At 41.9% G+C, this 14,770-nt stretch overlaps 1 protein-coding gene across 5 annotated transcripts in view; it reads left to right on the top strand.

Moving 5' to 3' along the window:
- LOC124794628 (magnesium-dependent phosphatase 1-like) overlaps window positions 1-14,770 on the top strand; it is a 45,456-nt gene that overhangs the window by 13,729 nt on the left and 16,957 nt on the right. Inside the window, exon 4 of one of the 5 annotated variants that reach the window (XM_047258134.1) lies at window positions 5,225-5,374. The exons of the other annotated variants lie outside the window; for them this stretch is intronic. Within the exon in view, the coding sequence (XP_047114090.1) occupies window positions 5,225-5,327 (103 nt within the window). The 3' untranslated portion in view covers window positions 5,328-5,374. The remainder of the gene's footprint in view (window positions 1-5,224; window positions 5,375-14,770) is intronic. 5 annotated transcript variants of the gene reach the window in all.

The raw sequence follows: 14,770 nt of genomic DNA, 5'->3' as shown, positions 1-14,770 counted from the left end.
TACTGCTGGTCGCAGGGCTCTGTGATCATCATCATTACCTGAAACTGATTCAAAAGAGAACTCGCTGTCTTCCAAATCCTCTAAAGAGAGGCAAGGTAAGAAAAAGTCCTCCAAGAAGATTCCAGTTGCCTGCATGCCACCAGAACACCCCCCCCCCCCCCCCTGTTCCATTCCCATGTCTAAGGCAGAGATTTTGGTGGCCCCTGAGGCCTCATGTCACACCACACAACAGAACCTAGAACTTATGTGTGTTGATGACTTAACCCCTCAGCCAGTGGCAACAGGTGATCCTGGTGCATAACATGCCTCCTTGTTCCTTCATGGCCTTACAGTACCTAGACAATGATATTCTCTATTGAAACTGTAAGGGTTTTTTCACCACCTAGCTGAGCTACTACGTCTTTAAAGCACATCTCCTGCCTTCTGCATTGCCCTTCAGAAGACTTGGTTTCCAGCAGTGTGGATCCCAGCCCATTGTGGATACTGCGGATACTAGAAGAATAGTGCTGCTAATGACAGGGTGTTGGGCGGTGTTTGCACATGTGTTCTGGACACTCTGTATAGCAAACTTGTGCCTCATAATACACCTCTGGAGGCTGTGGTTGTTTGGGTAAGAGTCTTTACGAATATTACCATCTGCAGTGTTTACCTCTCTCCCGATGGTTAAATGTCTCAGATCATATTGTTTGGATTGGTTTCTCAGTTTCCCCCACATTTTCTAATCTTGGGTGATTTCAATGCCCACAACCCTTTGTAGGGTGGAACCATGACCGCTGACCATGGTAAAGAACTTGAATATTTACTGGCACAATGGACCTTTGCCATCCAACAACCTTTTCATTTGCAGCCCTTGTTTTCTCCCATCCATCCACAGGAGAGTTCACAATGGCCTGTGTGGTAGTGACCACTTCCCGATCTTCCAGTCCCTCCCTTAGCATCACTTCCCTGTAAACACTAACCCAGGTGGGCTCTCAACAGTACTGACTGGACAGCTTTCACCTCTGCTGTTGCCCTTGGCTGCCCGCCGCTTGGAGATATCAACGAGGCAGTCTAGAATTCCACTACAGCCATTCTTTCAGCAGCTGATTTAGCGATACCATATTTCTCAGGACCACCCTAACAGGGAACAGTACCTCGTTTGTCACCAGAAATCACAGTGGCCATTAAGAGATTGTAGGTGGGTCTGCAACGCCGTAAGGGGCACCCATCGATGGAGCGTCTCATTGCCTTTAAACAGCTCTGTGCCTGGGTTTGCCACCTAATAAAGCGTTGGAAGTGACAATGCTGGGAATAGTATATTTCTACCATCAGACCACGTACCTCTCCTTCGCAGATTTGGGCAAAGATAAGATGTCTATGGATACAAGACTCCTGCAGGTGGTATTACCTTGAACGGCACTGTCTACACTGACCCAGATGCCATTGGTGAACGTTTTGCCCTGTGTTATGTTAGAGCCTCAGCATCTGAGAATTATCAACCTGCTTTTCATGTTGTAATACAGAGGGTGGAGCAAAAGCAATTATCTTCACTAAACACCACCTGGAGCCATATCGTGCTTGATTCAGCGAGTGGTAATTCGTCAGTATTGTAGCCCACTGCCCTGATAGAGACCCAGGGCTGGACTGCATCCACAACTAAATGATCAAGCACCTATTAATGGTTTGTTAGCATCATATTCTTGCCATCTCTAACGCATCTGGGGTGAGGGTGAGTTCCCATCGCAATGGCGAGAAAGCATCATTGTTCCAATACCGAAACAGGACAGAATTGGAAAGTTATCAGCGAGTTAGCCTAACTAGTGTTTTCTGTAAGTTGCTTGAACACATCGTGATTCAGCGACTGTGTTGGCTCCTTTATTCTTGAGGTCTTCTTGCTCCTTCTCAGGGCGGTTTTTGCCAAGGCTGTTCTACTACTAATAATCTCGTTTACATGTAGTCTGATATTCAAACAGCCTTTACCAGACGTCAACACCTTTTATAGCCATCTACTTTGACCCGTTATAGACTTAAGACACCACATCCTAACTACACTACATGAGTGGGTTCTGCATGGTCCACACCCAATTTTCACACAGAACTTCTTGTTTTACTGTACTTTTTGGGTTCTAATTGGTACTTCTGACAGGATCCCCCATATTCATGAGAATGGGGTCCCACAGTGCTCTGTACTGACTGTTTCTCTCTTCTAGTAACCGTCAATTGTCTAGCAGCAGCTGTAGGGCCCTCAGTATCTCCCTCCTTGTATGAAGAGACTTTTGCCTCTACTGTTTCTCCTCAGTAAACTAGATAAAAAAGCTGTAATGTTGTATCTCAATGAGGCACTTGAAACTTTCAGCACATGGTGGGAGCATGTAGAGGGACTCTGGCTGAAGCTAAAAGAATAACTGACCATGCACTGGATAGATACGTACCAGTAAAAATAAATCTTGTCATACCAAATTTTGGCTATCCTTTATTGCCTTGTATCTACTGAAAGAGTAATTTTCTGAAGTTAATACTTTACTTATCTGCAGCCTGCCAGCGTATCAGAGTTCTGCAAGTGGCACCCAAATTGCTCACATAACTGAGTTCTCAAAGTTCAAAGTGTTAAAAAATTCAATCCGTCAATTTTGGCTTGCTTTAGCTGAAAAAATAGCATCATGGTCACTGATACTAGTTTTAATGTCAGGTCGATTTGTTGCCATTAGATCCAATACAGTTCCATCATGAGTGGGGTTCTGAACTATCTGTCTAGTCTCCACCGATGATTACAGTATGTTTGAGGAAATTACATATATGCAAACCTCCCACAGTCCGGCCACAGAGGAGCATTCCCCTCGTAACTCAGTACGATCCGGAACTGGAGCAACTGAATTTCATTCTCCGCCAGAGTTTTGATTACCTCTCGTCATGCCCTGAAATGAGAAATGTCCTCCCCACTGCCCTTTCCACCCCTACAGTGGTATTCGACTGTCCACCGAACCTACCCAATATACTCGTCCATCCTTACACAACCCCTGCTCCCAATCCCTTACCTCATGGCTCATACCCCTGTAATAGACCTAGACGCAAGACTTGTCCCATACAATCTCCTACCACCACCTACTCCAGTCCGGTCACTAACATCACTTATCCCATCAAAGGCAGGGCTACCTGTGAAACCAGTCGTGTGATTTACAAGCCAAGCTGCAACCTCTGTGCTGCATTCTATGGAGGCATGACAACCAACAAGCTGTCTGTCCACATGAATGGACACCGACAAACTGTGGCCAAAAAACAAGTGCACCTCCCTGTTGCTGAATACGCTGCCAAACATGATATCCCTCATCTCAATGACTGCTTCACAGCCTGTGCCATATGGATCCTTCCCACGAACACCAGCTTTTCTGAATTACGTAGGTGGGAACTTTCCCTGCAATACATCCTACATTCCCGTAACCCTCCTGGCCTCAACCGTCGTTAGTCACTGTCCTCACCCATCCAGCCCCCTCCCTGTTCCCATTGCAGCACTACAAAGCCGTCATTTCACTGCCACACCCAGTCTTTTAATTTCTTTTTATTTCTCTCCTTTCCGCTACTTACCCCCTCCCCCCCTTCGCACTTTCTCTCCTGCCCTACATCTAAACTGCAATTTTTCAGTGTCTGCCGCTCCTACCATACTATCCCTCCCCCTCCCTGCCCCAGCCTCCTCCTTACCCCCACTCAATCGCCACTCCCATCATGCACTGATGCTGCTGTTCGCAGTGTGGTTTCAGCTCTGTGAGACTGCAGACGTGTGTGCAAGTTGCGTTTTTGTGTGTGTGTGTCTACTGCTGACAAAGGCCTTACTGGCAGAAAGCTTTAACTGTGTGAAATTTTTTTTTGTGTGTTTGTGTGTGTGTGTGTGTGTGTGTGTGTGTGTGTGTGTGTGTGTGTGTGTGTGTGTGTGTGTGTGTGTGCCTATCGCGACTCAGCATCTCCGCTATATGGTGAGTAGCAACTTTCTTTCTCCAGTATTGTAGCAAAATGGTTCAAAAAACTTAAAAAAAACAACAGTACTGAATCAGTCGTCACCCAAGTTATCTAGATCGGTTGCCGAACTACGATGGTCTAATTTCAGGATTATGGTAGAGTAAAATTTGGGAATCAGAATCAAAAATGCCCCCATCGTAGCATAAAAAAAGGCGGTTATGTTCTGGGCAGAGTTAGGGATGTAAAAGAAGGGACACACTCTTCAACTTATCTAGCAGCTTCAAAGACACTGAACTCAAAACCTCTTGACATATTACACACTTCTTCCCATAGCAGTGAGCTCTCTTAGACTCACCCCTTTTACATATATGGTGAGGGGTATAAGAACAAATAGACACAAATTTATTTGCTTCTAGGTAGTGGGATGCATTTACAATAGGAAGCACCTGAATATTCGAGAGTAGGAAGTATCCCAGAGTGGGTATGCATGCATCCTAAACTTTAATGACACATTGTGTCATATTGCACTACTTGACAAAAATGCCATGTTGGATGACATGATGGTGTGTGTCATGGTATAAAACACATTATCAGATAAGAGGTCTGTTCAAAAAATTCTGAAACATTCATAATTTCACACCAGTGCTGTGTTGGAGTGAAATGCAGTTGGCATGCCTGCTCATACCTGTGTTTAATGTGTAACTCACAGAAGCTTCATTGTTGTATGTGTGTTAGTTATTGTTCACTGCTGCACTGAGCAGAATGTTGTGTCGCACAGTTTGCGAATTTTGAGATGGCATAGTTAGATGCGCAACGTGTCTGCATTAAATTTTGGGTGAAACTGAAGGAAACCTCTGCATAGACACATCAAATGATGCAGAAAGCCCGTGGTAATGAGTGCTTAAGCCATACTAGCTGTTATGAATGGTTCACATGGTTTAAAAATGGCCAGATGGAAGTTAAAGATGAGCCAAGCCTAGTTCAGGATGCCCTCCATCATCTACTGATGACGCTCATGTCAGGAAAGTCATTGAAGTATGGAGTGTCTGAGAGATTGCAGAAGAATGTTAACATTTCAGTTGAATCATGTCATGAAATCCTAACTCAGCATCTTGGGATGTATCATGTTGTCACCAAGTTCGTCCCACAGTTCGAGTCAGGACCAGAAAGGCCTTCGCCTGTGAAATCTCTGTGCTGCCTCATCCTCCGTATTCTCCAGACCAGGCCCCTGCAGACCTTTTTGTATTTCCAAAGTTGTAAACTCTATGGAAGTGATGAGAATTTTCAACGGCAGACAAGAGAGAAGAAAATTGTCAGATGGTGGTTCAAGAGATGCAGCAAAAGATGTACCAAGACTGCTTCCAGAAGTAGAAATGGCGTTGGGAGCAGTGCATTGATTGCAGATGAGTGTATTTCAGAGGAGACTATGCACAATAAGTAAAAGGTAAGTGTAGAAAAATTCTGTGGACAGTGTTCCGGAATTTTATAAACAGACCTCGTATGTTACTGTACTTGACATAATGCATTACATTACATGACAATGGTACTAATACTAACAAGTAAAAAAGGTCAAATGTGTCAAGATGTTTTGATTTAAATGTTTATGAAGCTGCCAGGTAACTCAAGAAGCTAGTACCCTTCCTTTACATCCCTAACTCTGCCTTTTTTTGTGTTGTGATAGGAGAATTTTTCATTCTGGCATTTACCTACCACCAATTCTCCTCATCTTGTGGGATCTTTATGTTCACAACTCATTGTAGAGCAGGTCCAGAATTTCTAAGCGAGATTTTTTATTACAGTATTTATTATTTAAACTCCCTTTTGTTTTAGGCCAGTATAAGGAACCTTCTTGGCTTTCATCTCCTGACTAGCTATTGTAAGGTGTATGACGATTTATGATACAATGACCTCTGGGATTCGAACCACCACCCACAACAGAAGCGGGGTGTTATCAAGATGTTAGCGGACAGAGCTAGAAATATTTGTGAACCTGAGTTGCTCGACGCTGAGATGGAGCATCTCCACAATGCACTAATGAAGAACGGATATTCGTCCGCCGAAATAAAACATGCATTGAGGCAGCCATGCGGAGGAACTTGCCCCCCCTTCTTGCAGCGGTGTACCGTAGGTCTCTAGAAGAGCGTAGCGTTCCAAAGGATTGGAAAAGGGCACAGGCCATCCCCGTTTTCAAGAAGGGACGTTGAACAGATGTGCAGAACTATAGACCTATATCTCTAACGTTGATCAGTTGTAGAATTTTGGAACACATATTATGTTACAGTGTAATGACTTTTCTGGAAACCCAGCTTGCGCTATTCGTCCACGAGATTCAGTGGGCCATAGACACGGGTTCACAGGTAGATGCCGTGTTTCTTGACTTCCGCAAGGCATTCGATACAGTTCCCCACAGTCGTTTAATGAGCAAAGTAAGAGCATAAGGACTATCAGACCAATTGTGTGATTGGATGGAAGAGTTCCTAGATAACAGAATGCAGCATGTCATTCTCAATGGAGAGAAGTTCTCCGAAGTAAGAGTGATTTCAGGTGTGCCGCAGGGGAGTGTCATAGGACCGTTGCTATTCACAATATACGTAAATGACCTTGTGGATGACATCAGAAGTTCACTGAGGCTTTTTGCAGATGATGCTGTGATGTATCAAGAGGTTGTAACAATGGAAAATTGTACTGAAATGCAGGAGGATCTGCAGCGAATTGACGCATGGTGCAGGGAATGGCAATTCAATCTCAATGTAGACAAGTGTAATGTGCTGCGAGTACATAGAAAGATAGATCCCTTATCATTTAGCTACAAAATAGCAGGTCAGCAACTGGAAACAGTTAATTCCATAAATTATCTGGGAGTATGCATTAGGAGTGATTTAAAATGGAATGATCATATAAAGTTGATCGTCGGTAAAGCAGATGCCAGACTGAGATTCATTGGAAGAATTCTAAGGAAATGCGATCCAAAAACAAAGGAAGTAGGTTACAGTACGCTTGTTCGCCCATTGCTTGAATACTGCTCAGCAGTCTGGGATCCGTACCAGATAGGGTTGATAGAAGAGAGAGAGAAGATCCAACAGAGAGCAGCGCACTTTGTTACAGGGTCATTTAGTAATCGCGAAAGTGTTACGGAGATGATAGATAAACTCCAGTGGAAGACTCTGCAGGAGAGACGCTCAGTAGCTCGGTACGGGCTTTTGTTAAAGTTTCGAGAACACACCTTCACCGAAGAGTCAAGCAGTATATTGCTCCCTCCTACGTATATCTCGCGAAGAGACCATGAGGATAAAATCAGAGAGATTAGAGCCCACACAGAAGCATACCGACAATCCTTCTTTCCACGAACAATACGAGACTGGAATAGAAGGGAGAACCGATAGAGGTACTCAGGGTACCCTCCGCCACACACCGTCAGGTGGCTTGCGGAGTATGGATGTAGATGTAGAATCATACTGACGTACAGGCTACTGCAAAATTTAAGGTTTTCCTGCCGTTTGTTAAAAATGTAACGGAAAGAATAGGAAGGATCTTGACGAAGCGGAATATTACCGTAATTTACAAGCCCACCAGGAAGATACATGAATACCTTAAGCCTGCCAAGGATGCTCACAAACCATTGGAAAAAGCTGGAGTGTATAGGATCCCATGCAGCTGTGGTGATGTTTATGTGGGTACCACTAGAAGAACTGTTTCTAAACATTTGGAAGAGCACAAGGTGAAATTGTAGAAGAGGAGAAACGGAACGATCAGCTGTTGCGGAGCATGCTTTCCAGCCAGGGAACGACAATATTCGTTTCTAGGAGATACAAGTACTAGCGGTCACAAGTGGATATTACGAAAGGCTCTACAGGGAGGCAATCGAAATCGCTAAACACCCAAATAATTTCAACCAAAAGGAGGAGGGCGTGAAATTAAACGGTATATGGATGCCGGTGTTAAAGAAGATGTGTACCACCCATCCACTACTGGGTGATGGCAACGGCGATCGACGGCACCGGACAGCAGCCAATTGCACTGACGTTTTCAAAACATGCGACGTCACACTGCGGTGCGGGTGCGTGCGGACACGGAATTTAGCGGCAGTCAGTAGCGAGCCAGTTGGTGTGTTGGACCTTCCATCGAGCTACGGACCCCCTTGAAGAATTCTCCCGCAGTCAGAGACGAAACGTTGGGAATCGACACAGAATTCATCAACTGACCATGGCATAACAGCCCGGATAATTATAATGGACAGAGATGTGGATACTCCATCTGTGGATTTGAAGGCTCAGACTATTACTTAACTAAGCTGTCCATTTATCTAGCCTTAAAGACCTGACATCCTCAGTCTGGTGTCCTGATACCAGCCCATCTATAATCAGTCCCCTATGAACTACACATCATCTTTCAGAACCCATGTGCATGTTTTTCAGCAAGCCAACCCACCTTTTACAGTTGTGATGCCCCTTTAACACTGGTGCACATTTTAATGGAGTGCTACACATTTGCCATGAACTCTCTAGCTAACTGTCTCGTTACCTTCAATTTTACCTTGTAATGCCAAAGACATGAAGCAAATATTACGTTTTAGCCAACAGTAGGGCTTACATAATTTTAGCCAACAGTGGGGCTTATATAATTTTGTCTGAAGGTCAGGCAGTACTGTCTTGGGGGACATCATGCAGGATTGATCACTTCCCACTGTGGTCCCAGCCTGTGCCTGGCAGGTAAGCAGTACCTCATATCCTTTTAGTTCAGTTCTGCTTCTAGATTCCATGTTATTTTAATTCAAGGCTGTTACTATTCTTTCTCCTGTTGCATTTTTGATCTTACACACTGATGGGGAAAAAATCACAGCACTAAAAAATAATTAACGTAGAATGATGAAATTTTGAGAGTACATTTGTTAGGTAACATATTTAAGTGATTAACATTGCAAGATGAAGGCTCATGTAAGTTCAACATAAGCAGTTGCAAATGTGAAATTCTGGTACATTAATAACGAGTATAACTGCCAAAATATTGAAAGAAAGCATGCAAGTGTGTATGCAGTTTGTTGTACAGGTGCTGGATGTCATTTCTGGAATGGAGTTCCATGGTTAGTTAGGGATGTTTAATGCTGGTTGTGGATGATGCTGGAGTCATCATGTGATGACGTCCCTTATATGCTCGATTGGAGAAAGATCTGGTGATGGAGCAGGACAATGCAGTATGGGTTACAAGAGCGGTATGTGGCATGCATTATCCTGTTAGAAAACACTCCCTGGAATGCTGTTCATGAATGACAACACAGCAGGTCAAATCGCTAGATTGACATACATATTTGCAGTCAGGGTGGTGTAGGATAACCACAAGAGTGCTCTTGCTGTCATATGAAACTGCGTCCCAGACTATAATTCCAGGTGTAGGTCCAGTGGTATCTAGCAAACGGACAGGTTAGTTGCAGGTCCTCAATTGGCCTCCTCTTAACCAACACACAGCCCTCACTGTAACCGAGGCAGAACTAGCTTACATCATAAAACACAATAGACCTCTACCCTGCATCTGAATGAGTTCTCACTTGACACCACTTAAGTCGCAAATGGTAGTGGTTTGTGGTCAGTGGAATGCACGCTAAGGGGCATCTGACTCAGAGCTGTCCTCGAAGTAACTGATTTGTAACAGTTCATTGTGTCACTGTGGTGTCAACTGCTGCTCAGATTCCTGCTGCAGAAGCAGTAGAATGTGCCATAGCTGTGTGTCGGACACGATGGTCTTCCATCTCTGTAGTGCACGTGGCCGGCCGGAGCCGAGTCTTCTTGTGACCATATATTTCTGTGATCACCACTGCCAGCAATCATGTATAGTGACTACATTCCTGCCAAGTCTTTCTGCAGTATCTCAGAAGGAACACCCAGCTTCTCTTAGCTCTATTAAACGACTTCGTTCAGACTCGGTGAGGTGTTGATAACGACATCTTTGTCCCATTAATTTTAGTCTTGACTAACACCAACTCCCCACATCCAATCTCAAAAGCAACCAACGTTCATGACTGTTACAGTGTGTATTTAAAACAAACCTGATTTGCATTCTCATAGTGGCATTATTACTGCCACACTTACATGACTGGTGCTAAATTTGAGTAGTGGTGCTAAATTTGAGTAGACATCATCTTTCAGATGTAGAAAAGTTACAGTGTGTATTTAAAACAAACCTGATTTGCATTCTCATAGTGGCATTATTACTGCCACACTTACATGACTGGTGCTAAATTTGAGTAGTGGTGCTAAATTTGAGTAGACATCCTCTTTCAGATGTAGAAACACGCCTATCAGCTTTAGTTTGTCACACAACTCCTTCTTGGTGCTGCAATTTTCTTCTTTTTTTTTCCGTCTGTGTATCCTACCAGTCTTTTACAATGACTGGGGGACCCAGAAGGTAGGACTCCCAATGCATGACAAGCCTGAGATAGCCACTAGCTCTTTTCTATCAGTTTTATCCCCCACCCTATGATACTTTACTTTTCTTTCATAGTTGGTTTTATATTTCCCTTGTTCTACTTTTTAATAGTTCTGATATTACAGAATTTTCAGTATTTATTTTCTTTGCGATTGGCACCACCACTGCCTCGCAGAAGTTGCCACGCTGTATTTCCTCATAACTACAGTATCTACCTCCTCCCATTATCTAGCCCTTTTATAAGTTTCATAAGTAGGTGGAATACTTTTTGACAATATATAGCTTTGAAAATGAATAAATCATTTATAGTAGCTCTGAACAACTGTTAAGGGTATTGGCAAGGGGCTTCAGAAGGCATTTATGATGCAGGGTATGGCTCACATTACAGTAGTACCAGCTGAGTCTATTGAAAGATCAGGTTTCACTAGGCATGGCCTGCAGCTCAGTAGGTATGAGAAGAGGAGTTTGGCAAAGCTTTTAGGTGATTGTGTAGTGGCGGCTGGGATCACTTGGGAAAATCCCTGTAGTAATTTGTGTCAGAGCTGTACCTCTTTTGAGACTGAAGTCAGTTGATTGCTATCACTCCCTAAGTGAAGTCTCTCCAACAGAGGAATCACAATCTTAAACATGAGATATGAAAGGAATGAAAGAATTATAATATTTCACCAAAGTTTAAGGGATATTAGAGATCAGTTTAGTGAATTACTTACAGTTGTTGACACCCACATTATTAGTGTATCAGAGATTCACTTAAACAATGCAATTCAGACGCTTCCTATACATCTACATCTACGCTCTGCAGGCCATCGTGTCGTGTGTGGCAGAGGCTACTTTGTGTACACCTGTCACTACCCCCCTTTCCTGTTCCAGTCAGGAATAGTTCGCAGAATGAATGATTTCCAGTAAGCCTCCTTGTGGGCTAAAATCTCTCTGATTTCATCTTCATGATCTTTCTGTGAGATATACGCAGGAGGAAGCAGTATATTTGTTGGCTCTTCTAGACACCAATAAACAACACCCAATGCCTCTCCTGCAGCATCCCCTCTGGAGTTGGTTGATGATTTCTTGTGATGCTTTCTGCTTACTAAATGAACCTGTAATGAAACAAGCTACTCTTCTTTGGATCTTTCCTATATTTTGTGTCAGTCCTACCTGGTACATATCCGATACTGATGAGAAACATTAAAATATTGGTTAAATGAGTGTTTTGTAAGTTACTTCCTTTACTTATGGACTACATGGCAATTCTTACACTGAAACTCAGTCTGGCATTTGCCTTATTCACAATTAATTTTTTGTCAGTCTTTCCATTTCGTTGTGCGGCATATGCATACTCCTAGATATTTTATGGAAGTAACTGTTTTCAGTGATTGCTCTGCAAGAATGTAATCATACAATAAAGAGTCTTTCTGTCTATATGTTTGTGATATGTTACTTTTGTATGTGTTGAGGGTGAATTGCCACTCCTTGCCTCAAACGTCGATCCTCTGCAGGTCTTCCTGCATTTTGCTAGAATTGTCTAGTGTCACGAATTCTCTGTATACATGCACATCATCCGCAAAAAGCTTCCTGGTACTAGGACATTATCTAGTAGGTCATTTACATAGTGTTGTGAAAAATGATGACCCTATAATACTACCCTGCAGCATAGCTGAAGTGATTTTACATCAGAAGAGTTATCTCCATTTAGAATGAAATGCTGTGTTCCGTTTACTAGAAACTCTACAAGCAATCATACAGTTGGTCTGATATTCTGTATGCTTGTATTTTGTTCATAAAATGGCAGTGTGGAAGTGTATTGAATGCCTTCCAGAAGCAAGAAACATGGCATCTATGTGGGTGCTTGTATCTACTGCTTTCAGGGTCTCATGCGCAATCAGAGTGAGCTGAGTTTCACATGATTGCTGTGTTTGAAATCCATGTTAGTTCCTACAGAGGAGATTTTTTTGGCTCCAGAAATGTCATAATATGTAAGCATAAAACATGGTCCAAAATTCTACCGCTGACAAACATAAGAGATATATGCCTATAGTTTTGTGCTGTTCAACTAGCAGAAATGACTTGCACTTTTTTCAAATCATCAGGAACACTTTGCTCCTCCACAGACCTTTGGTGCACTGCTGCAAGAATAGGGGCAAGTTCGTAGAGTATACAGATTAGCTGGCTGTTTTTCCAGGAGCCCTTAACAGTGTGGGAGTATACATGTAGATGAAAAATGTTATTTCATTTGAATCCACTGACTTGCCAAAGCACTGCACAGAACAGGTTATTGAATTCTGTGTGAGAGCAGTTGAATTTAAAGAAACCAAACAGTTAATTATAATTATTTATAGGTCCCCTAAGTCTGATTTCAGGACATTTCTGTTCAAGCTAGAGAGAGTTCTTGGTTCACGTTATAGAAAGTATGGAAAATTAATTGTCTATGGTGATCTTCATATTAATTTTGTAAGGGATTGTACAAGGAAAAGAATGTTAGAAGATCTCCAAATTCATATCATCTGATGCATATTGTAGTCTTTCCTCTCAGAGTGCAGGGGGACAGATACATAACTATAGACAAAATTTTTATTCGTTCTTCATTACTGGAGGGGCATTCCAAAAGCAAAGGGATAAATGGCCTTTCAGATCATGATGCACAAATTTTAACAGTAAAAGGAATTTGTGTGGACAGATGAAACCACACACACACACACACACACACACACACACACACACACACACTTTAAATATAATTATGAACTATTTATAAGTATTAATCCAGTGGCAAGACGGACTTTTTTAAACCTCATTCAAGGACAACAGGGGCAGGATGTTTATAGTGTTGATAAAATGTATGATAAATATTATGCTTTTCTTAGCTTATTCCTCTTGCACTTTGGATGTTGTTTACCATTAAAATGTTTGAAAGACAGTAGCAGAACTCATAGCCAATCTGGGTGGCTGACTAGTGAGAGAATGATATCATATAGAATGAAGTGGGAATTATATCAAAATGTTAGAAATAGTCACAATCAAGCTGCACTATAATATTATTATATTATATTATATTAAAATAGTTATTATGAAGACAAAAATTATGAGGTATGCAAATAGAATAGCAAATTCTTAGGATAGAATTAAAACAATACGATCAGTTGTGAAGCAAGTGTGGCCAACAGCATGAGATTGAGGATATAATCAGTAAGTAGTAAAGTGCTTTTGTTAGTGGTAAGTCTGATATATTTGCAGCATTTAACTATCACTTTCTGAATATAGCAGGTAAATTAGATAAAAAACTTCGTTTCTTTAGGCAATTATTTAACCCTCAGAAAATGGCTTTCCAATACTGCTATCTGATATACACCTCAGTGATACTGAAAAGGTGGAGATTGCGTCAGTAATTAAATCACTCACGGCTAAGGACTCTCATCGACACAGTGGAGTTGCTAGCTTGATTCTAAAGCACTATGCTGAATATGTTAGCCTCATACGTGGCCACATTTGTATTTTTTTTTCTTCAGTCAGTTCCCTGAATAATTAAAGTATTCAGTAGTGAAACTTCATAAAAAAGGAAAACGTTATAATGTAGACAATTTTGGGCTTATTTCTATGCCCTCTTGTGTTTGCTAAAGTTGTTGAAGAGGTAAATATCAGGGTAACCAATCACTTCAGTTCATGTAATGTCCTGTCAAATTTACAGTTTGATTTTAGATGTAGTTTAGTAAGTGAAAATGTGAGACACTGAACAGATTAAACAAAAAGTTTTGAACATTAGGCGTCTTCTTTGATTTATGTAAGGTGTTTGTGTTGATCACAAAATATTACTGAGAAGATCACAAAATATTACTGCAGAAGCCAGGCCATTGTGGAATAAGAGGTCTAGCTCACAGTTAGTTCCTCTCATACTTTAAGTACAGGCAGTAAAAGGTCATTCTCTACAGTGATGATGAAAACACCTCAGAGTGGGGCGCAGTTAAGTGAGTGATGCCTCAGGAGTCAGTGCTAGGACCGATAGTGTTTCTTGTATGTCAAAATTTTAAATATAGCTGAAGCAGCAACTGTTGAAAATCTTGGCGGTAAATGATAACAGCCAAACATTTGCAGGATAAAGATTTACGGAAACCCTTGACCACGGTTTCGGTATATCTAAATATACCTTCATCAGAAGCAAAAATACACATGAACAGGAAGACACCTTCATTAACAAAAAACTTAGCACCATAACTGAGAGAGTAAAGAAACACACACAGCTTAAGTAACCATAAAATTACCAAAGTATTACAAGCACAAAAACTTTCAGTCACTTACTAAAATCACATCCTGCAGTGGAGATACATAAAACAATCGTGCCAAAGGCATCATCAGTAGTTAAAATTAAAATATCACCTCCATTTGTACAGCATAATTGAGAAGAGAAGATCGATGTGAACACTGCACATCA

Source organism: Schistocerca piceifrons, chromosome 4 (genome assembly GCF_021461385.2).
Source record: "Schistocerca piceifrons isolate TAMUIC-IGC-003096 chromosome 4, iqSchPice1.1, whole genome shotgun sequence".
NCBI classification, from domain to species: Eukaryota; Metazoa; Arthropoda; class Insecta; order Orthoptera; family Acrididae; genus Schistocerca; species Schistocerca piceifrons.
This window is presented reverse-complemented; position numbering and strand designations above follow the sequence as displayed.